General features: G+C 39.7%; 1 protein-coding gene across 6 annotated transcripts in view; it reads left to right on the forward strand.

The window, feature by feature from the left end:
* RYR2 (ryanodine receptor 2) overlaps positions 1–22,207 on the forward strand; it is a 767,906-nt gene that overhangs the window by 483,005 nt on the left and 262,694 nt on the right. For all 6 annotated transcript variants that reach the window (XM_030335594.1, XM_030335595.1, XM_030335590.1 and 3 more), the window contains exons 28-29: positions 7,321–7,529; positions 9,639–9,813. In XM_030335594.1, coding sequence (XP_030191454.1) covers positions 7,321–7,529; positions 9,639–9,813 — 384 coding nt within the window. The remainder of the gene's footprint in view (positions 1–7,320; positions 7,530–9,638; positions 9,814–22,207) is intronic.

The raw sequence follows: 22,207 nt of genomic DNA on the forward strand, positions 1-22,207 counted from the left end.
TTCTTTGTCTGCCTCTTTCTCTCTCTGCCCCTCCCCTGATTGCTCTCTCTTTCTCCTCTCTCAGAAATAAACATTAAAAATTTTTTTAAAATAATAAAATAAAATAGCTAATTTAAAATCTTTGTCTAATAAGTCCAGTATCTGGGCTTTCTCAGGGACAATTTCTGACTCCTTTATTGTCCCTGTAGGAGACATACTTCTTTGTCTTTTTGCATGTCTCCCTATTTTTGTTGAGAATCAGATATTTTAAATAACATAATATAGCAACTCTGGAATCTCCCCTCCCCCATGGTTTGTTATTGTACTTGTAATTGTCGTTTGTTTGTTCATCGGCTTTCTTAACTAGCCTTGTAGATTTTGTTTTCTTTGTCATTTGTAGTCCCAGGAGCCTCTGTTTCATTAGCCTCATGGTCAGCTAGTGATTGGACAGAGACTTTCCCAAATGCTTGGCGCTTACAAGTCTCCCAGTCTTTGTTAAGGGAGGGGCTCTGTTTGCATGTTGAGACATAACTCCAACACACAAGCAGGCAGTCCTCACCTTAGCCTTCACTTACCGCTTGTGTGGAACCTTAAGGTGTCCCAGAGGTCAGAACTTAGGACCTTCTCAGGTCTTTCTGAACACGAACACACACACACACACACAGAGCCCTGGGTGTGAGTGTGGCTTTCTGGATTCCCAGGATTACACTGGAAGTTTTCACAACCTACTAAGTACATCTCATTCCTCAGCTCTTCTTCTGAAATTTTCGGTCAGCGTGTTGGTTGCCTCACTGTTATTGCCAAGTCACGCAGCTGCAGTGTTAAAAAATTGCCTCTGATTATTTTCAACAAATGCCTTTTGGGAAATGATGGTTTGCATTGGGCCAACAAAGTCAGACCAGATAAAGATAAGCCTTGCAGTGGGATTTTGTGACAAACTACTGTGAAGGGAAAATAATGACAGTTATCTGTGAATTGGGCTTTGGAGGGTTTCCAGCTCCATTCTGTTCCCTCTAGAAGCTTCTAGGTTACTGATTTACACTGTAATTGAGATGCTGTTGATTTCCACTGTGCCACATACCTAGCAAGAAGGGGATATCACTAACATAAGTTAAAATACCAGTAAGCCTGGGGCTCCTGGGTGGCTCAGTCGGTTAAGCGTTCGACTTCAGCTCATGTCACGATCTCACAGAGCGTGAGTTCGAGCCCCGCGTTGGGCTCTGGGCTGATGGCTCAGAGTCTGGAGCCTGCTTCCGGTTCTGCGTCTCCCTCTCTGTCTGCCCCTCCCCCGTTCATGCTCTGTCTCTCTCTGTCTCAAAAATAAACTTAAAAAAAAATTAAAAACAAACAAACAAACAAACAAAAAATACCAGTAAGCCTGCTGCTGTCCTTACAAACATTCATCCATTTTGATCGAGTAACACTACCCAGATTTTTGCCAGACTTTGGTTAATTTCCAGAGCTCTGAAAAAAAGTTGATTTGGACAGTTTTTTCCAGTGTTGTCACTGCTTTTATGGAAGAGGATTTTTAGAGATCGTTACGCGGCCATTCCTGCTGATGTCACACAGCAATAAAGATGAGACATAGCTGTTTTGTGGGATGGAAAAGAGAGCTAGCTGCAAACAGATGAAACAATTGCAGAGAAACATTAATGATCCAGTTGAGATTGGAGACTATGAGGTGGTAGTGGTGCCTGCCAATCTCTTGTTTGCCAGCAAGGTCAGCAGAGCACGTATAGATGTTGAGAAGAATGAAGAACCCGAAACCAGAGAAAGATTGGGGTGAACAGCAAATAAGAAGAGAAATAGGGCCAGGAGATCTAGAAACCTATGCAGATGGGGCACCTGGGTGGCTCAGTCAGTTGAGTGCCCGACTTCAGCTCAGGTCATGATGTCACAGCTCATGAGTTCGAGTCCCACGCCAGGCTCTGTGCTGACAGCTCGGAGCCTGGAGCCTGCTTCAGATTCTGTGTCTCCTTCTCTCTCTGCTTCTCCCCTGCTCTCTCTCTCTGTCTCTCTCTCAAAAATAAATAATAAAACATTCAAAAAAATTTAGAAAGTTATGCAGATAAGGAAGGGAAGCCCAGGAAGAAGTTAATGTGTTTAAAAAGTGAATATGTTTGCAAAGGAAATGAGAAAACCAGGAGGAAAAAGTGGTGATCAGAGGATGGTGTGGTTTCTGAATATTAGGAATTTAGAGAGAACCGTTGATCTTTGTGGACAAGGTTGTCCCCCTGAAGTACATGAGCAAGGAACAGTGAGGCTAGGATAGTACACTCGCGGTGGAGGCTGAGACCCTGTTTCCTGCTCACCAGTGTGTCCCAGTGCCCAACAGCATGCCTGCTTCATAGTAGGGATTTGACTGATCTTTATAGAAAATACCTAAGACAGATTTGTTTTCTAATTGAAGGAATCAGTAAGGGGAGAAAATGACATCTGAGTTAGGTGTTGAAGGGATCAAAATGTCCACAAGTAGAGAGTAGGTGCCACAGGGCATTTCTGTCAGAGGGAAAGCGTATCGGATGTAACCAAGCATAGAAAGCGTTGACGGATGATTGGTAGTCTAGTTGGGCTAAATTAGAGGGTATAAGTAGGTAGAAAACACTGTTGGTCGCAGGTGAAGGATTAGGACAAAATATGGAATATCTTGAAAGCCCAGATTAAAAAAAAAATGTGGGTAGATGTGTGCAAGGAGTTCCAGCTCCAGGAAGTTTTAAAGCAAAAGCTTGATGTGTGATCACAATTTACAATAGCAATGTAACTATGGCAACAGTGGGAAGGAACAGATTGGAGGGGGAGAGTGCTCAGAGATAGAGAGACCAGTTGGGAGGCTTTGGAAAATTTGTGATGTTCAGAACAAGGGTGGGGGAAATGGAAATTAAAAGATAGATGGGAGCGATTGTGTGGAATAAAGCAAAATAAAACTGGTGATCACTGAGATAAGATTAAAAACGTAACTGGCTATATACTGCGCTTGCTGGTATTAAAAAAAAAAAGTTAAGGGCATAAAAATTTAGATAAAATGGAATCTAATCCTATGCAGTTTTTTTTTTTTTTTAAGTTTACTTACTTATTGTGAGAGAGACTGAGAGCGCTCATGAGTGGGGTAGGGGCAGAAAGAGAGCAACAGAAATTATCCCACGCGGGTTCCATGATGTCAACGCACAGCCTGAAGCATGGCTGGGTCCCAGGAGCCATGAGGTCATGACCTGATTCCAAGTCAGATGCTTAACCGACTGGGCCACCCAGGTGCCCCTAACCCTATGTAATTAAATCAGGGCTACAATTTATTTTCCACTCATCAGCAGAATGCTTACGTATTCCAGATTGAATATGAACTCAGTGGTATCTTTGGAGTATTGTTCTAAAATAACATTTTAAAACATTTGAAAAACTAAGTTATTCTTATTGCAAGGTTTTATCAAGGTTTAAATTGTTTGATTAAACATAATACCAGGAGGCTACAAGGATGACTGGTTAATCTCAATCATTTTAGAAGTTATTATATGAGCACACTTAAAGGATTTTAGGTACATGTGAACATTTTAAAGAGACTAGCCTGCCTGCCTTCATAGCATATGGTAAATAACTTACATTTTCAATACATAATTAGACCTTGACTGCCCTCTAGCGTAAGAATCTTCTAAAAGTACAGTTTGGAGTACAGCACTTATGGGTGCTTAGGCTCCGTTTGATCAGTCACTGCTGTGTGGCCTCTCTGTGCTAGGATCTGTGGGGTACTGGGAACACAGGATTTTCCCAGACCTTACCCTTTATCTTGAGGTCACTTGTTAAAGGCATAATCCCTTAATTTCTTCTTCTCTGGGTATCACTATTCTTGGTAAAATTCGCTGGGAATACATCTGCTCACTGCGCCTGTTTTTAATACCAATTATCATTATGTTCATTGTGACAATATAAGAAAATCACATATACACACTTACATGAGCTAGAATTACCTACCAAGCTTCTACGAATGTCGAGTGTTGAACATGAAGGAAAGCATAAGAATTGCGTATTTGGAGGAACGCTCTTTGCCTTTGAGACTGGTGCTTGCCCATTGGGTATTTGCCTGGATTCCTGTGTCCAGGGCTTGGAATAGTCTTTGTTCCTAGATTCAATTTCGCAGGCCCATGAGGAGCACCTCCTTTGTGTCCAGGTGATCGATGCCCCAGAATATGCAAAAGAAATTTCTTGCAGATTGCCTGGATCTTTTTTCTTTAAACTTCTGTAGATCCAGATTTTCATTAAATATTGGAATTTCGTCAAGAAACAGAATGCTGAACCATTGCTTCTATAAACCCTGGTTGTCAGCTGCCCTACACTAATGTGAGAAATACCGAATAGGAGCTATGGATCACACAGGCATTCAGAGGAAGATCCATGGAGGTTACAAGTCCCGTGCATAATGGTGTCTGTGAATAGCATGTGTGTTTCCATTTCAGATTGAGTCTCATCGGGGAAGTGTAGGTGCAGTAGCTAAGGTCAGGGGAAATAAAATACCAGGACTAAGAAATTCTGCATTGTTACTGTGATTGCCACGTATTTTCCATATACTGTTCCCTATTTTCATTACCTGTATTAGCGGAGAGGATTCATAGTGTTATTACCAAGGGTAATTTGTAGTGGGCTTTTAAGGAAATTATCTGTTATAGTTTTTATATCAAATTTGCCTTCCAACCTATTGAAGCTGCTAAGAAAATTTGTTTTCATTCCTTGATTATACAGTGTGCATATGAGTGTGGTCCAATATCCTGGAAATATAAAAAGGAAAAAAGAACGTGTGAGTTTTCTAGTAGCTTAGTTTTCTAAAGAATGGAATATTTTATGCTTAGAAACTTGGGAGTTTAATTTATTTGTGCATACTGGAACATAATGTGTGATTTTATTTGAAAATATGACATAACGAAAAATAAGGATAACTACGGGATGGCTTTTTTCTTTTATGAAAATTAATTTCCAAATGTTTGTATGGATCATGGCTCATGTTCTGTATGTCTTAGATTAGTTCAGGGAGGGTTGTAACCACGATTTAAGGAAGTCATGGATCAGTGTGCTGTTTCTTCAGGAAATACTAAGTCTGAAAATCTGACTTCCATCTTTTTTAGTACTGCAATATTTAGAACTATTTTCTTTTCTTATTTTTTTTTTTAAGTAGGCTCCACACCCAGTGTGGGGCTTGAACTCACAACCTCGAGATCAAGAGTCACATGCTGTACCGAATGAGCCAGACAGGTGCCCATAGAACTAGTTTCTTTATACCAGTAACTGCCTTCAAGTGTAAAATCTGATGATTTTTTTTTTTCCCTCAAAAAGTAGTTTGCTGTCCTGTCTTTCAAAAAGCATTGTTACTAAGTAACAGACATGAGAATTTTTTATCTTTCACCATAGAGATGTTTCTCTCTCATTCAGGCTCCTGTCCACCCCCAACTTGAATGCATTAGAAGCAAACATTTTCCTCTTCAGAGGATTTTGTACGTGCAGTGTCCTCCATATGTTATTTTAAATGTCTGACTTTTAAACTCTATTAATGCGTTTATTCTTCAGTAAGATGTTTGAATGTAGTGCATGATGTGTGTGTGCACGTGTGTGTGTGCACATGTGAGGTACATACATGAGCACTCGTGTAAGGTGGCATTTCGAATTTGAGGCTCTCGCTGCTGGAGGCACGACCCTTGCTTGGAGCCAACAAAGTCGTTAGGTATATGCGTATGGGTGTGTTTGTGGGGAAAAGATGAAACAACAAAGCATTGCTCATTCAGAAACTTAAAAAGCTTTTGAAAGCTTTGTCAATAGATACAGTTCACCTCTATGTCCTGCAATCGATGGAAATATCTTAGTCCATTGTCTCTTTATGCCAGTCTCATCTTCAGTAGACGGTCTAGCTGTGTGTTTACTGGTGCCCTTTAAAGCTTATGTGGATCATGTTTATGGTTGTTGTTTGTTCCTATCAAATCCGTGGCTAAGCTGGTATTAAACTTCTGTTATTTACGATGTCTTTCCCGACTCTTAAGAGGACAACAGATGAGCACCTGGGTGGCTCAGTCCATTAAGTGTCTGACTTTGGCTCAGGTCATGGTCTCAGGGTTCATGGGTTTGAGCCCTGTGTCAAGCTCTGTGATGACAGATCAGAGCCTGGAGCCTGCTTCAGATTCTGTGTCTCCCTTTCTCTCTCTCTACCCCTCCCTTGCTCTCTCTCTCTCCAAAATAAGTAAATACATAAACATTAAAAAAAAAAAAAAAGAACAGATGAGAACAAATACTTAAGCAGTACCTACTGACTCTGCCAGCTACTGGAGGCGGGGTGGAAAGAACACAGGCTGCAGCAATAGGCGGCTCCGGAATTCTGCCATTTGTCACTTGTGTGACTTTGGTCAACGTCACTTAAATGTCGTCTTCCATCTAACCCAGGTCTTAGCTGAGCTGATGCTTTATCCTTTGACTTATCAGTTCAGTGGACCCTTGTCTCCATGCCCCATTGATTTCCTAGGGACTTACGTTTTCATGGCTGTCCTGTACTCCTGGCATTTTCAGTCTATGTGTATCTTATTTTTACACACACACACACACACACATATGTAGATATAGACATAGATACAGATATAGATATAGGTATATAGATAGATATATCTAAATATATATATATGAAGTGTATATGTGTATATATTTGCCCCACTGATCCTGATGTTGGACTTGACCCTTTTGTTTCCCCCTCAAAACTTAAACACAGCATTTGTATGTGTAGCACATTATGATGAAAATGTGAGATACTGGAAGAGTTTTGTCCTTAACCATCTTGTCTGGGAAATCTGTCAATGGTTACCCTTCTGTGCCATTTATCTCTTTACCTTGTGGCTTTTTCTCTGTCTTCCTCACCTCCTGGCAGCTTCTTCCTTCTCTCACATCCACAAGTGTCTACTCATTTCTTGTGCACAGCAGTTCAGATCTCTTTTATTGGCTTCTTTCCGGCCATGTCGTCAAGTTCATCTCAGATTCTGTTGGCAAACCACCAAGAGGCTGGTAGGTGTTTTTCCTGCAGAAAGATAATTCCCTGCTGAACAGGGGCTGAGGGAGGAAGCATCACCCACCTTGCAGTGTAACTGAGGTTTGATAACCCATCTCTCCATTGGAAGCCCCTTGTCTTTTCCCCTTCTCGAAGCTGGTTCTTTGTGACAGTGGCTGATCATATGTATAAAAACACTTCATACAATGTGAACCAGAGTAAGAGAGATGGTATTATTACCAACTTCACGGTAAGTTTAGTTACTGATGTTGTGTGGTGTCCTGTCTCCTCTTGCAATGTCCTATCCAGTGGTCACTGGAATCTCTTTCCATTCACAGCTGCCCGAGCCGAAGTGTGTAGCGGCACCGGGGAGAGGTTCCGAATCTTCCGTGCAGAGAAAACCTATGCCGTCAAGGCAGGAAGGTGGTATTTTGAATTTGAGGCTGTCACTGCTGGAGACATGAGAGTCGGATGGAGCAGGCCAGGTTGTCAACCTGACCAAGAGCTGGGCTCAGACGAACGTGCCTTTGCTTTTGATGGCTTCAAGGTGAGCAGACACTGCTGAGCACCAGACACCGAAATTTGTAGGCTCCGGGTATTGTAGGCTGCTGTGTCCCAGGCATCTACATACTGTGTGTGTGTGTGTGTGTGTGTGTGTGTGTGTGTGTGTGTGTGTGTGAGAGAGAGAGAGAGAGAGAGAGAGAGAGAGAGAGAGAGAGAGATTTCCGCTGCCATTCCTTTGGGTAGGGCAGTAAAATCAGGACTTTCTGGAGCACCCACTTAGGAGAAATAGTTCCCAAGAAAATTTTGTCCTTGTAATCTCAAAACATTTCCCCCACAGGGAAATTCAAGAAGTAACACATTGCTACCCAAAAAATGAATCATCCTTATCTATCAGAAGTGTTAAAATGCATATGCTAATTAAAAATACATATACTTTGGAGCGCCTGGGTGGCTCAGTGGGATAAGCTTCTGACTCTAGATTTCAGCTCAGGTCGTCATCTCACAGTTCATGAGCTCCAGCCCCATATCAGGCTCTGTGCTGATGGCTGGAGCCTACTTGGGATTCTTTCTCTCCCTGTCTCTGCCCCTGCTTGCACTCGCTCTCCCTCTCTCCCCAAAATAAATAAACATTAAAAAAAAAAACTATTAAAAATGCATACACTTTGACTTAGCAATTCCATAGAAGAAATTTATCAATGATAGGTAAACACATTAAATAGCCACAAGAATGCTGGAGACTGTTGTTTATAATGAAAAAAGTTTTCATTTTCAGCATTATTAGTAATATTTCTTAAGGTGGATGGAAGCTGGTCAGGTGCTTATTTTATTATTTACTTACACATTATATAAATGTTTAAAGATTATTTTATGTACATAAATTATTTAAAAATAAAAAAATAATATGTATATGAACCTAGCCACAATAGAATGGTAGTCATTTTTTGATTGATAAAATTATAGAAATTTTAGTCTTTTCTATTCTGTGATTTTCTTCCATGAATTTACATTCCTTTCATATGAAGGGGAAAAGCTATTTTTAATTAAAAGGAAAGTTAGTGTAAATAAGCAATCATGAGGAGATTTGACATTTGAGTACTGAGGTAGGCATGAGTGGGACAGCATTTCTAGGCTAGAAATTAATAATGTGTCTTCCAGGGGACAACAGACCCACTTTGTTGTGAAATACCACATTTCCTGAACCTGTTTTTTATTTCAGATAGAAAATCTAACACTTATTGAAAGCTAACACTTTCTGAAATAAAATTTTTAAAAGTAGAGTGTATTATACTTGAAAATAATCATATCATTACTTTACATTGGTGACTATACCCCCTGACATATCAGTTTGCAATGAAGGTGATGATTGAAGGGAAAATGAGACTTACCTGACAAAATAATTGATGTAACTAATTTTGATCCCATAAATCATTGGAATGTACTTATAGATTCATAAGTCACATTTATCAAAAATGTGTTTGAATTGTATTTATAATGTGAAATTTGGCCTCTGTATACAAAACATTGTTGGCACATTTAATTTTTGGTGTATTATTTCAGTAAACATCCTAAGAATATTTTTAGGTTTGATTTGGAGCTTTTTAAGTTTTAGTATATCTTGAAATGCTTCAAGACGTCTGTTTTGTTAAAGTATCCATGCCATTGGTTCCAAGGAATGGAATTTTATTTTGAAGTAGACGAAAACTAGAATGTCATTTTCAGTGATAAATTCTCAGCTTTATTCTCCACTCATAATTCTTTGCATTTTGGAGGAATGGAGAAAAACAACCCAAATCCTGAGAAGCATTCATTTTAGTGAGAAAAAATAACCTCTAAAGACACAGAGGTTTGTTTGTTTGTTTTAAATAGAAAGTGTGTCGGGTTTGATTTTTAAAGGCATCGTTCCTCAAAGTAATGACATAGCATTTGGGTTGTTCTCCAAGATTCCATAGCATACAGTGTTAATCAAAGGGATGTAGAATTCCCAGGCACCTCCACATCGCTTAGGGTGTGTGACCCGCTGGTGCGTGGGGTGGCACTGAGCCCTTCCTCCTGCTGTGTTACTAGAAGGAGCTGCTGTGAGTCATACCAGTAGTGGTGGGTGGGTGCTGTTCTCCCGGCTTTGTCTGTGACAAGAGACTCTTCTGTCCCTTAGGCCCAGCGGTGGCACCAGGGCAACGAACACTATGGGCGCTCTTGGCAAGCGGGCGATGTTGTGGGATGCATGGTGGACATGACGGAGCACACCATGATGTTCACACTGAATGGTGAAATCCTTCTGGATGACTCGGGCTCAGAACTGGCGTTCAAGGACTTCGATGTTGGTGACGGTAAGTGGCCTTCGGGTTCGCAGCACAGCGAAGCCGATTGTTCTAACGTTTCACAAGCAGCCATCTTTGACGGTGAGTGAGCAGATGAGTTGCAGCTGTAAATTGCCAGGGTGCCATATGGCTTATTTGATCAGACACCCTTGAAATTACTTTAGCAGAAACACTACCTCTCCTGCTTAGCTAGGATTTCAATAAGGCAGAAATGGCTTTTATGCATGTGAATCAGAAAATAAATGGCAGGCAAAAGGATAGTTTTCCACAAACGTTAAATTTTCATTTAGAACTTCCCCGTTTAATCAGCTGCTTATAGCTTCTTTCTGTTCATTCATTTCACAAAAGTGTAATGAGGACCTGCCACATGTCAGTCCCTCCGCTGGATGCTGAGATGACAAAGATTAATAAAACGCTGTCCTATTTTTATGTAGATTACAGTACACCGGGGAAGTCAATACTGGAATAATTTCTGTTCAGTGGGGAAGCTCTAAATTGAAGAAACGCAGAATGTTCCATGGAAGCACAATGCAGGGCTTTGAGGTGACCTTGAGCAAGGTTGTGAAGGAAAAGTGAAAGCCCTTTGGAAATAAATGAAAAATTCATTCTTCAGAGCTGCCCTTCCAGGAAGTTGGCCACTGGCCGCATGGGGTTATTTGAATTCACGTTAATTTAAATGAAATAAAGTTACAATTGAGTTTCCCAGAGGCATTTGCTCCATTTCAAGTACTCAGTGCCCCCCTGTGGCTAACTGGTGCCTCTCCTGAACAGCTCAGACTTAGAGCCTTTACATCATCACAGAAAGTTCTTTTGGATAGTGTTGTTCTAGAGCATGTAAGCAAGACAGTACTTAACAAAATACTATACAAATATCTCATTTTAAAATGAGTAAACACATTTTTCTTTCAAAATGGCTTTGGGATATAACTTATTATTTGAATATATATATATATATATATATAGTCATGGATTTTAAAAGATATACCTCAGTCGGTATTTTTAGTATTTATAAACCGGTTCCTGATCCTCAAAAGTTATCCAGTTCATTCCTTGATTTAAACTCTATATTCATTCATTCAACAAGCTTTTAATTAAAAAAAAACTTTTTTTAATGTTTATTTATTTTTGAAAGAGAGAGAGTGAGAGACACAGAGTGTGACAGGGGAAGAGGCAGAGAAAGAGGGAGACACAGAATCCAAAGCAGGCTCCAGGCTCTGAGCTGTCAGCACAGAGCCTGATGCTGGGCTCAAACTCATGAACCGTGAGATTATGACCTGAGCCGAAGTCAGATGCTTAACCGAATGACCCACCCAGGTGCCCCTTAAATTTTTTTTAATGTTTAGTTATTTTGGGGGGGGGGAGAGGCAGAGGGAGAGAGACACACAGAATCCAAAGCAGGCTTCAGGCTCCAGGCTCTGAGCTGTCAGCACAGAGCCCAACGCGGGGCTCAAACCCATGAACTGCGAGATCGTGACCTGAGCCAAAGTTTGACGCTTAACTGACGGCCACCCAGACACCCCATCATTCAACAAGCTTTGATCAGGCACATCCATCATTTCTCAAACACAGATTTGTAAAAGTAAGAGGAATCTTATTATTTTATAACTTAATTTCTGTTTTGCACACGTGTATCTCTGGGTGGAGAAACTGGTACTCTACCGACCCATCACCCATCTCCCTTTCTCTGGGATTATGTTTATGACTGCTAATGTATCTGGGGGCCAGGTGGGAGAGGGGCTTCTTCTGTGTTCTGTGTCTGTACTGGCCAGTACCATGGGTATGACCTGAGATTTTATTGTTTAATTGGTTGTTATTTAATAATTGTTGCATACTATGCCTTCCTTCATTGGAAGTAAATGCCTGTTTGAGTTCTTTTGTTAAATTTATGCCACATAAATCTATGTGTAATGTTAGAATTATAAACCATGTGGAATGCTCATCCATACTGTTTAAGCATGTAACAAATGTTCATGCCACAGCACCGTTGCAAAGACCAAACAGCATCGTGGTGATGAACTGGACTGAGTGAGTCTGGCTGGCACAGTCATGTAAACAGCATTTTTGATTTTATACCTCATAGCATTTCAAATTTTGTTTAAATGACTTGAACCCTCTACTGGTATGTCTGCTGTAGAGTTAATACAACATTCTGATGGATTATCTGGAAATTTTATGGTGCATATTGTTGGGCTTTTGTTGGAGGTGTTGGGGAGGTATCTTTTGGTCTCTAAGGCATGTTGTTTCATGTAGCCATGATCATTAACGATTAACATTAACAATTAGCAAGTGGTCATAATTCTAGACTTCCATAAAATGGAGTTTTATGCCTATGACTTTAAAATACTTTCTAGAGTGGAATTTTCCATCTCTCTCTCAATTATCTTTACATAGCTTACTAAAAAAAATAGGAAATTCGATGGGTATGCTCTGGGTATAACTATAACGGGAGACCCTGAGATGGGCTCCTTAATTGACCCACCACGACTAAGAGATAGCCCTTGAGACAACTAGGGTTCAAAAGAGCAAGTTTGAAAAACCATTTATTTAGTTCAACAGATTTTTTAGCACAGGAATATGTTGTAGTTGCTAAAGCACTACGGAGGCCATCCTTCGATCCTGTCTACTCAGAAGGATAGAGGAGGGGAACTCTAACGTGTGCAGGGCATCCCCAAGCATTCCTCTTCATCGGGCATCATTAGATGTATATATAATTCTCCCCGTGTGTATGCAGTTAACCCATCAGGAGTCATTTTTATCACAAACCATGTTGTGTATAGTGTGAATGTTGATATTCACGCTTTTACACACAGAGTTCTGGTAGCCAGACACCTGCCCCTTTGCAAGAACCTGAAAGGAGTTTTGACTAATCCAGTCCATCTTTGTAAAGCCAGAGATTATTATCCCATATCAACTTTAGGCCTCAAGCTTTTTAAGTAATCATTTTTTATATGGAGTGTATATACTTCCTCTTGATATACTTCCTCAAGAGCCTAGTGGAGGTGATTCTTACCATGTTAGGTAGGGGACAAGAACAGGGTAGTAGAAATTTGAAATATATGTATTTATATTATTTATATATTTAGAATTTAGATTTATGATTTATAATAAATATATATTATATTATACAATATATAATACATTACATATATATAATTATATATATATTTATATATATATAATTTATATATATATTATATAATTTATATATATATAATTTATATAATTTATATATATGTATATATAATTTATATAACACATAATATATTTATAATTTATATTTATGTTATGTATTACAAATACATATAATTTATATTATTTGTATATTATTAATACGTATTTTTTCATTTATCTTACCACGTAGTTCTTTTGATTGCCTTAATCATCGCTATATATGTGTCTAAGCTCACTGTCTCTGTACCAACAAGGAGGAATTAGGATAATGGTAAAACCTGCCAAAACAAGCATGGCACAGATATAAAGACAGGTTGTAAGAAGAATGTAAACCTAAAACACTTGCAAAATCTTTCAGCACTTTAGCAGCTGTGGTACCTTCCTGCACTAAGAAGTCTGTTGTCATAAATGGTTTTCAGACTTGTGATATGGCAAGAAATGAAATTGGAAATGATGAGAATGAGAATAAAGGGAACAACAAATCTATCATTATTTGCCGATAATACGATTATTTCACAGACAGTAATAGGAATCATTTAGCAAGGTAGCTAAATTTCCATGCTAGATGCAAATGTGAAACTGAATTCAAAAGAAGATACCATTTACAGTAACATCAGATATTTTCAGTAACTAATTTTCACTCTAACCTAAGGTGTACAGTACCTTTACAGAGAAAAATCACTGAGCTTTATTGAGAGATTAACTGTATTAAGAGATTTATCATATATAGTCAGCTGATCTTTGACAAGGATACCAAGACTACATAATGGGGAAAGGTTAGCATCTTCAATAACAAGTGCTGGGAAAACTGGATATTCACATGTAAAAAATAAAATTGGATCCTTCATCCAATTCTGGACCATACACAAAATGTTCTTGTGGCTATATACAGAATGATATTGGACCATACACAAAATCAACTCAAAATGGACTAAAGACTTAACTCTAGGACCTGAAACTGTAAAATCCCAAGAAGAAACATATGGGAATAGCTATTTGGCAGTGGCCTTGGCAATGATTTTTTTGGATATGATACCAAAAGCAGTAAAAAAAAAAAAATGGATGAATGGAGTTATATCAAATTAAAAACCTTTTGCACAAGAAAGGATGCCATCAACACAATGAGAGGGCAACTTATGCAATGGGAAAAACATATTTTCAAGCTGTATATCTGATAAAGGGTAATTTTTTAAATTTATAAGAAGCACCTGCAACTCATTGGCAAAAACAACAACAAATGACCCTTTTCAAAAATGGACAAAGGAACATAATAGATATTTCTCCAAAGAAGACATACAGATGGCCCTCAGTTATATGAAAAGGTGCTCAACATCACTAATCACCATGGAAATGCAAATCAAAACCAGAGTGAGATATCACTTCATACCTATGAGCAAAAAAACTAAAGATAGCAAATGTTGGTGAGGGTGTGGAGAAAAGGAAACCGTCATGCACTGTTGGTGAGAAGGTCAACTGGTACAGTCACTGTAGAAAACTATATGGAGATTCTTCAAAAAATTAAAAATAGAACTGTGTCACCCAGCAATCTTCCTTCTGGGTATTTATCCAAAGGAATTGAGATTAGGATCTCAAAGAGATCTCTGCAATCCCACATTCATTGAAGGATTATTCACAATAGGCAAGGTAAGGAAACAACCTAAGTGTTGACAGATAAATGAAGAAAATGTGAAATGTACATACAATGGAGTATTATTCAGCCTTAAAAAAAGATGTGAATTCTGCCATTTGTGACAACATGGATAGCTGGAGGACATTATACTAAGTGAAATAAGCCAGATACAGAAAGACAGATCCTAAGTACTACATGATACCATTTACATGATGAATCCAAAATAGTCAAACTCCTAGAAACAGAGAGTGGAATGGTGGCTGCCAGGGGCTAGGGAAAGGGAGAAATGGGGAAGTGTTAGCCAAAGGATAGAGACTTCCAGTTATACAAGATGAGTAAGTCCTAGAGAGCTTCTTCCTTTAGTTAACTATAGGCCTGAATTATATGCCTAAAACTTTGCAAAGAAGGTAGATCTTATGTTAAATGTTCTTACCTCACACCACACACGTGCGTGCGCATGCACACACACACACACACACACACACACACGTTGATGATGATGATGATAAAAATAAGAGAGCAGGAGGAAGCTTTTGGAGATAACTGATATGTCTGTGGCATAGATTGTGATGATTTCATGGATGTATACTTATCTCAAAACTCATCAAATTGTGTACATTAAGTATGTATAGCCTTTGATATATCAATCATACCTTAGTAAAGTAGTTTTAAAAAGAGATTTATTACTGAATAAATGAGAGCTGTATTATGTTCATGGAGGAGACAACAGGCTTAAGATATTAATTCTTCAAAATTGATGTATGGATTCAATCCAAACATCATGCTTCATTCATCAAAGTCTCAACAAGTTTTTCACGGAGCTTGACATGATGTTTCTCAAATGTATATAGAAGAATAAAGGGCTCCAGTATCTAGATCATCATGATAAAGAAGAGCAAGGATAGGGTATATGTCCTACTATATTTATTTTAAAGGATAAAATAAATATGGATTTATTTTGAAGCTATCATTGAGACAGAGTAGTATTAGTGCAGGGATAAGCAAGTTAATCAGTAGAGTATAATAGAGATGACAGAACACGAGCACATGTATGGAACCTTCTTTTTATTTTTATTTTATTTTATTTTATTTTATTTTATTTTATTTTATTATTTTATTTTAACATTTATTTTTGAGACAGAGAGCACGAGCAGGGGAGGGGCAGCGAAAGAGGGAGACACAGAATCTGAAGTAGATTCCAGGCTCCGAGCTGTCAGCACAGAGTCCATTGTGGGGCTCGAACTCGCAGATCGCGAGGTCATGACCTGAGCCAAAGTTGGATGCTCAACCGACTGAGCCACCGAGGCACCTAAACTTTGTATGGAGCCTTCTAATGTGATGGGTGGAGTGTCACAACGGAGGGGAAAGGAAGATTGTGAAAAAGGGGATCTGGATGGAAAAGATGAGATCAGAGAATTTCCTCACACCATATATGTGACAGCCAGCCCCAAATGGATTGAGGTCTTAAATGCCAAAAGGAAAACTTTGCACTCCTAGTAGGAAATATAGACAAATCTTCTAGACTATGGGGATAGGAAACCTTTCCTTTAGAGTAGAACAAACAAATATAAATAAAAACCAGTGACTATAAATGACTGGTAAATCTGTACAAATTTAAGAACTTTCATTAAAAGAACAATAAGAAAACCTTAAAGAAAATGGAAACACAATTTATTAGCGGGGTAGAGAGACTCAAATGCAATGTAAACAACTGAAAAAAATGTTAGTATTAAGAGAACATGAAGAACTGAAATCTGTTAAAAAAAAAAAAAAGGATGAAAAGCCATGAGTTGACATCTCATAGAGGAAATTCAGGTGGACAATAAACATTTGAGGAAATGTTTGTTATTATTAATGATCAGGGAACTGCAACCCCATAATTAGATGCTATTTTATGTCTGTTTTCTCTTGACAGTACACATTGGTGCCCTTGCTGAAAAAAAAAAAAAAAAGTTTGACAGAATCACTGCAAGTTGAGTATTTACATACCCATGACCCAGAAATTCTATTCCAGTTGTCCCAGAGACATTTATACATGTCTACAGCAGGGGACATGAACAAGAATGTGCATAGGAACACTGCTCACAGTAGCCAAAGCCAGGGACCCATCAGGTGCGCACCTGTAGGAGAGTGGATGAGTAAACTGGGAAACTGTAGTGATAGATGACAAGAGGAATATTTCAAGGAACGAAGTAAGTCATGAAAGAGAACTATGGCAGGCAAAGACAGTGCCCCACAAAGACGTCCATGTTCTACTCCCTAAAACCTCTCAATAGATTACCTTGCCTGGAAAAAGGGATTTTACAGAAGTGATTAAGGTAAGAATCTTAAGATTGGAGAATTATCCTCGATTATCTGGGTGGCTCCAATGTAATCACTTGCAGGTCGTTTGAAGAGGGAGGCAGAAGTTGGGGGTGGGCAGGAAAGAGAGAAAGAGTGAAGAGATTTGAAGATCTTGGCTCTGAAGAAGGAGTAAAGAGCCAGGCATCAGGGGCAGTAGGAAGCCTCTAGAAGCTAGAAAAGGCAGGGAACAGATTCTCCCCCAGAGTCCGGAGTCCCCAGAATGAACACAAGCCCTGTGGACAGTTTGTAGCCCAGTTAAAATCCACTTTGGACTTCTGGTCTTCAGAAATATAAGCTAATACTTAATTGGTTTTATTTTAAGCCACTAAATTTGTTGTGTTTTGTTACAAAAGCAATCGGAAATGAATACAAGAATAATATAGCATGTTACCATTTTTTGTAAAAGCTTGAAGCAACCAAAACTTTCTAAGTCTATTTTAAAAGTACATATAAAGAAAATAACAGAGTACTAATTTTAGGATTTAAGGCGATGATGGTTTCCTCAGGTGGAGGGAGGCAGGGAGATGGGAACACCAGCATGATATGGTTGATGTAGGCTATTGTGAAGGCTTTAGTTTCTCCATTGGGCGGTGGGTTAGCAGACACTTATTACAGTATTTTTTTTAATGTTTATTTATTTTTGAGAGAGAGACACACACAGAGCACGAGCTGCGGAGGTGCAGAGAGAGACAGAGACACAGAATCTGAAGCAGGCTCCAGGCTCTGAGCTGTCAGCCCAGGGCCCGATGCAGAGCTTGAACCCATGAACCATGAGATCACGACCTGAGCCGAAGTCAGACTCTTAACCAACTAAGCCACCCACGCACCCCACTTAATTACAGTATTTTAAAAAGTCCAACTAAAGAAGCAAAAGCAGGTCATGACAAGAGTGCGTCAAGAACAACAGTTTGTAATTAATCCACCTTCCACTTCTGTGCACTTGAGATTCTTAAAGAAATACGAGATTCATGAGCATGTCCATAGAGCTTTGGGGAATGACCTAGTAGAGGGAGAAATTGATGGTAAAAGTCTGAGAGATGATATTAACTGAAATGAAGTTCCTGATAAGGTGAAGAGGGGTGTGATCTCCAGCACAAGAAATCAGGAAGAATCTTTCCTTTTACAGCAGAGAAACTATGGGTATGAGTATAAGGAATAGTAATGGCCTGTGTCTGAAGAGTGTGGTGCCTGTGTTTATGGGGGGGCCCTCTGGGCAAAATGAATGGCTTCGTATTTCCCACAGCCCCAACTTCTGTTCTCTGTTTTCTCCATCTTCTTCAGCTTTCTCATATTTGATCGCCTTGTGTCCCACATGTTACCTTGGTCCCTCTTGTTGCTTCCTTCCCTGGAATCCTGTCTCAGGGAGAGGTCTCCCTGTCCACATTCCAACATAACATCTACACAAGAGAATTCTTTTGAAAAGATTTCTGAATTCTAATGGTGCACCAGCCCTTTTGGGGAGGTGCATCTCATTGGAATCTCTTCTCCCAGTCTGCAGTTATGATGAGGTAGTGGGAATGGTCTTCAATGGCCATGTTCTTTCCCCTTCAGTGTTTCCCATCCTTAGGGTCAATCTGAGGCCACCTCAGGGAGGGAAGAGCCCTTCATCGAATACCTGTAGCCGCTCCAGGCCTCAGGGAGAAATGACCTTTTCCTCGGTAAGCTTTTGGTTTGGGTTTATCTCTTGCTTTTTGGTGTCAGCAGAATGCAAAATCTCAAAGGCTGAGATCTGTTTATTGGCCTAGAGAAAAGAAGCCAGGAAGACTACTAACCAATGGTTTTTTCTCTAGGTCTCTGGAGGGACTGAAGGAAATCTTGTGGTTCACACATTATCTAACCAAGTGCCCCAATTAAAAAAAAACAGAATCTTAGTCCCAAGTACCAGCTCCTTATAAATTGCACTTTTATTTTGCTCTTTGCCCTCTTCCCTGCCTTATGAGGATATTTTATTACTTAAAGCACACTCATAGGGCAAATTTCCATAGGTCAAAAACTAATCATCACTAATTTCAATAGGAAAAATAAGGGTGCATCCCCGAGCCTCCCAATTAAAGCTCGTTTAGACTAAAGAAATACCAGATCCCCCTAAAATTATGTCAGTATTGAACATGGTTATGCCCTAACTTAAAAGACATTCCCTCCTTTATTCGTTCTTTGATTTGGTTGTTTATGGCTCTCAGTCTTTCTCTTAACTCTCAAGTAGCATAAACTTCAGATTCCCTCACAAAATATAAATGTAAAGAAAAATGTAAATGTAAGAAAAGCAAAATAAGGGGCACTGGGGTGGCTCAGGTGGTTAAGGATCTGACTCTTGATTTCTGCTCAGGTCATGATCTCATGGTTCCTGAGTTTGAGCCCTGCATCAGGCCCTGCACTGGCAGTGGGGAGCCTGCTTGGGATCCTCTCTCTCCCTCTCTCTCTTTAAAAATAAATAAACTTTAAAAAAAAAAAAAAGGAAAGAAAAACAAAATAGTGACAGTGAAGCAAAAAAGGAAATAGAAAGACAAAGGAACGTTGGTGAAAACATGGGAATAGTATGACGTTTACCTGGCACATTGAGGTCACGGGGACGATGGTGCACAGAATTTTCTGGAATACATAATGTGTGTCCCACACTTCTTTCAAGAATGCATGCAGTATGAGCCAGTTCTTACTACTATGAAGATGGAGGCACATCTTCTGCTGGGGCTTGCTATCTCCCGAAGTGTGTGAAAAATCAGTTTTGCTTCCTTATAAAAAAAGAGGAAAAAACGCCTTGTGAGAGTATTAAATGAAATTCCTCCTAGAAGTCAGATTCTTCTAATCCACAGATTCCTTCAGGGTCCCTTGGGACTCAGCAGGCACGGCTTCAGAGAAGATGTGTCTGCTGGTGAATACAGCATTCTGAATGCAACCACGTCTGTGTCCCTGTTATGGACTGAATTGTGCCTCACCCCCATCCAAATTCATATGTTGAGCCCTTAACCCCCTAATGTGACTATATTTGGGCCTTTAAAATAATAATTAAGGAGCACGTTGGTGACTCAGTCGGTTAAGCATCAGACTTTGGCTCAGGTCATGATCTCATGGTTTGTGAGTTTGAGCCCTGCACCGGGCTCTGCACTGACAGCTCAGATCCTGGAGCTTGCTTCAGACTCTATGTCTTCCTCTCTCTCTGCCCCTCCCCCACTCGCAGTCTGTGTGTGTGTGTCTCTCTCTTTCTCTTAAAAACAAACAAAACATTAAAAAAAATTTAATATTTTTTTAAAAAATAAAGAACTAATTAAGGTTAGATGAGGTCATAAGGGTCAGGCCCTACTCCACAATGACTGGTCCTTATAAGAAAACAAGGAGACGTCGGGGGCGGGGGGGGGGGGTTGGTGCCCATGCACAGAGGAAAGGCCATGGATGGTGGCCATCCGCAAGCCAAGGAGAGAGACCTCAGGAGAAACCAGACCTGCGGACACCTTGATCTTGGACTTGTGAGAATCAGTTTCTGTTGTTTAAGCCGCCTAGTCCGTGCTATTTTGTCATGGCAGCCCCAGCAAACTTTTACGCTGCCCCCCCCTACATGTAGCCCCTGCTCACCTAGTATCACTCTTGATTTACTCCTGAGTGCCGAGCCTCCTGTTAGCCATAGTTTGAAGAGCTCATCGTACCCTTAATTTAAAGCAAGTAAGAGTCATTTAAAATCTTGCCATATGGTGAAAGAGCAGTTATTTTGTCAGATTACCTGCATTTTACAAAGTTGGCTGTAGGTGCCTATCTTGTGTTGTGTAAGTGGCTCATCACACTGGAGCTTTTTCAACCTTGTCGGCTCTTCTGTAACTAAAGATCAGTTCGGAGTCCTCGGGGTCTGCATCTGTAATCATTATAATCAAATCCAGAAGTGAGGCTTTCCATGTCATATCTGCCACCTGGGAGGACAGTGAGCAGAATTCCTGGTGCTGAGTCTGCATGGGGTTTAGACTCGTTTAGACTAAAGAAATATTGTCGGAAGCAAAAGAGAAGGATATTGTCGGAATTGAAATAATCACATAGCTTTTGGTTGAGAAGACCTCTAAGGAGAGGGAAGGAACACTTTCCATCACTGATGATACCATGCTACCTTTAAAAAAGAGGCAGAATATAGAACTGTTGGACTGTACTTACAATATTTTCACACTCAGTGGAAATATTACAACAGATTAACTGCTCAGTGGAATCATGTGGCTCATTAAGAAGATTTTCAACATGACACAAGAGTACAAGGATTGCACCATCCCAGATCCCAGCCTTCTGGCTCCCCCATAAGTCCTTTCTGTCACTAGTGTCACTCTAAAAAACCTGCCATTGATAACAGACCTGAGATGCATGTCTGTTATCAGACCTGGGACAATAACTTATGAAGGATCTCCCTAATTAAAAATCAGTACTCATGGGTAGAAGTCAGGACTTTGAGTCACTGCCGTGGGGCCGTCCAAACAGCCAAAGAATTGTGTTGGGACATTGGATATTTGGAGTGAAGATAAAAGCATCAGTTATAAAGTGGTGGACAAATTCTAGAGTATGAAGATGTCAGGAACTAGCATAATTGGTTTCATAGTTTTGTCTAGAATCAGGAAAGAGAGATCCTCGAATTCTCTGGACGTGTCCAGGAATAAAACTCTTCACTGTGCGCTACATTAACAAATGAGGAGAATGTTTATTTTGATTGCCTAGAGTTAAATTTCAGATGATCTAATTTCTGTCTTTTGAGTTTACATGTCTATTTTCTGTACATGTTATATGGGGCATCGGGAAATGATTGGTGAGCTCAGTGAAAACCAAACTCTCCTTAAACTGGGCAGTTAATTGACAGTAACATTGTATACATTGGTGAAGAGGGACACTTGCTAGTATTCAGGGTCAAAAATAAAATTCCTAATGACCTTGATGATCCAAAGTGAACCAAGAACCAGGAAGAAAGTATGGGGGTGTCCCTATTATGCCAAAGCTGATATTACGAAGTCTGCACACTAAAGAGCCTAAAACATAGTAAATTCCCTATGGAATTTTAGTGTATTTGTTAATACACTTAGTTTATTTGTTAATTCATTTTCCAAGCCAACGTGGAATAGAAGCGGCAGATTTCATGTCTGAAGCCCTGGATTCTAGACCCAGTTCTGAAAATAATAATTCTTGTGTGACGTTGGGCAAATGGCTTCTCTGTTTTCATTTCCCTAAAATAAAAAGCTCTGACTGGAAGTGATCGGTTTATGCCCCTTCTAGTTCTTAAGATCCCAGAAATCTAAGGCAAGT

The sequence above is a fragment of the Lynx canadensis genome, chromosome D2, assembly GCF_007474595.2.
Source record: "Lynx canadensis isolate LIC74 chromosome D2, mLynCan4.pri.v2, whole genome shotgun sequence".
Classification (NCBI taxonomy): domain Eukaryota; kingdom Metazoa; phylum Chordata; class Mammalia; order Carnivora; family Felidae; genus Lynx; species Lynx canadensis.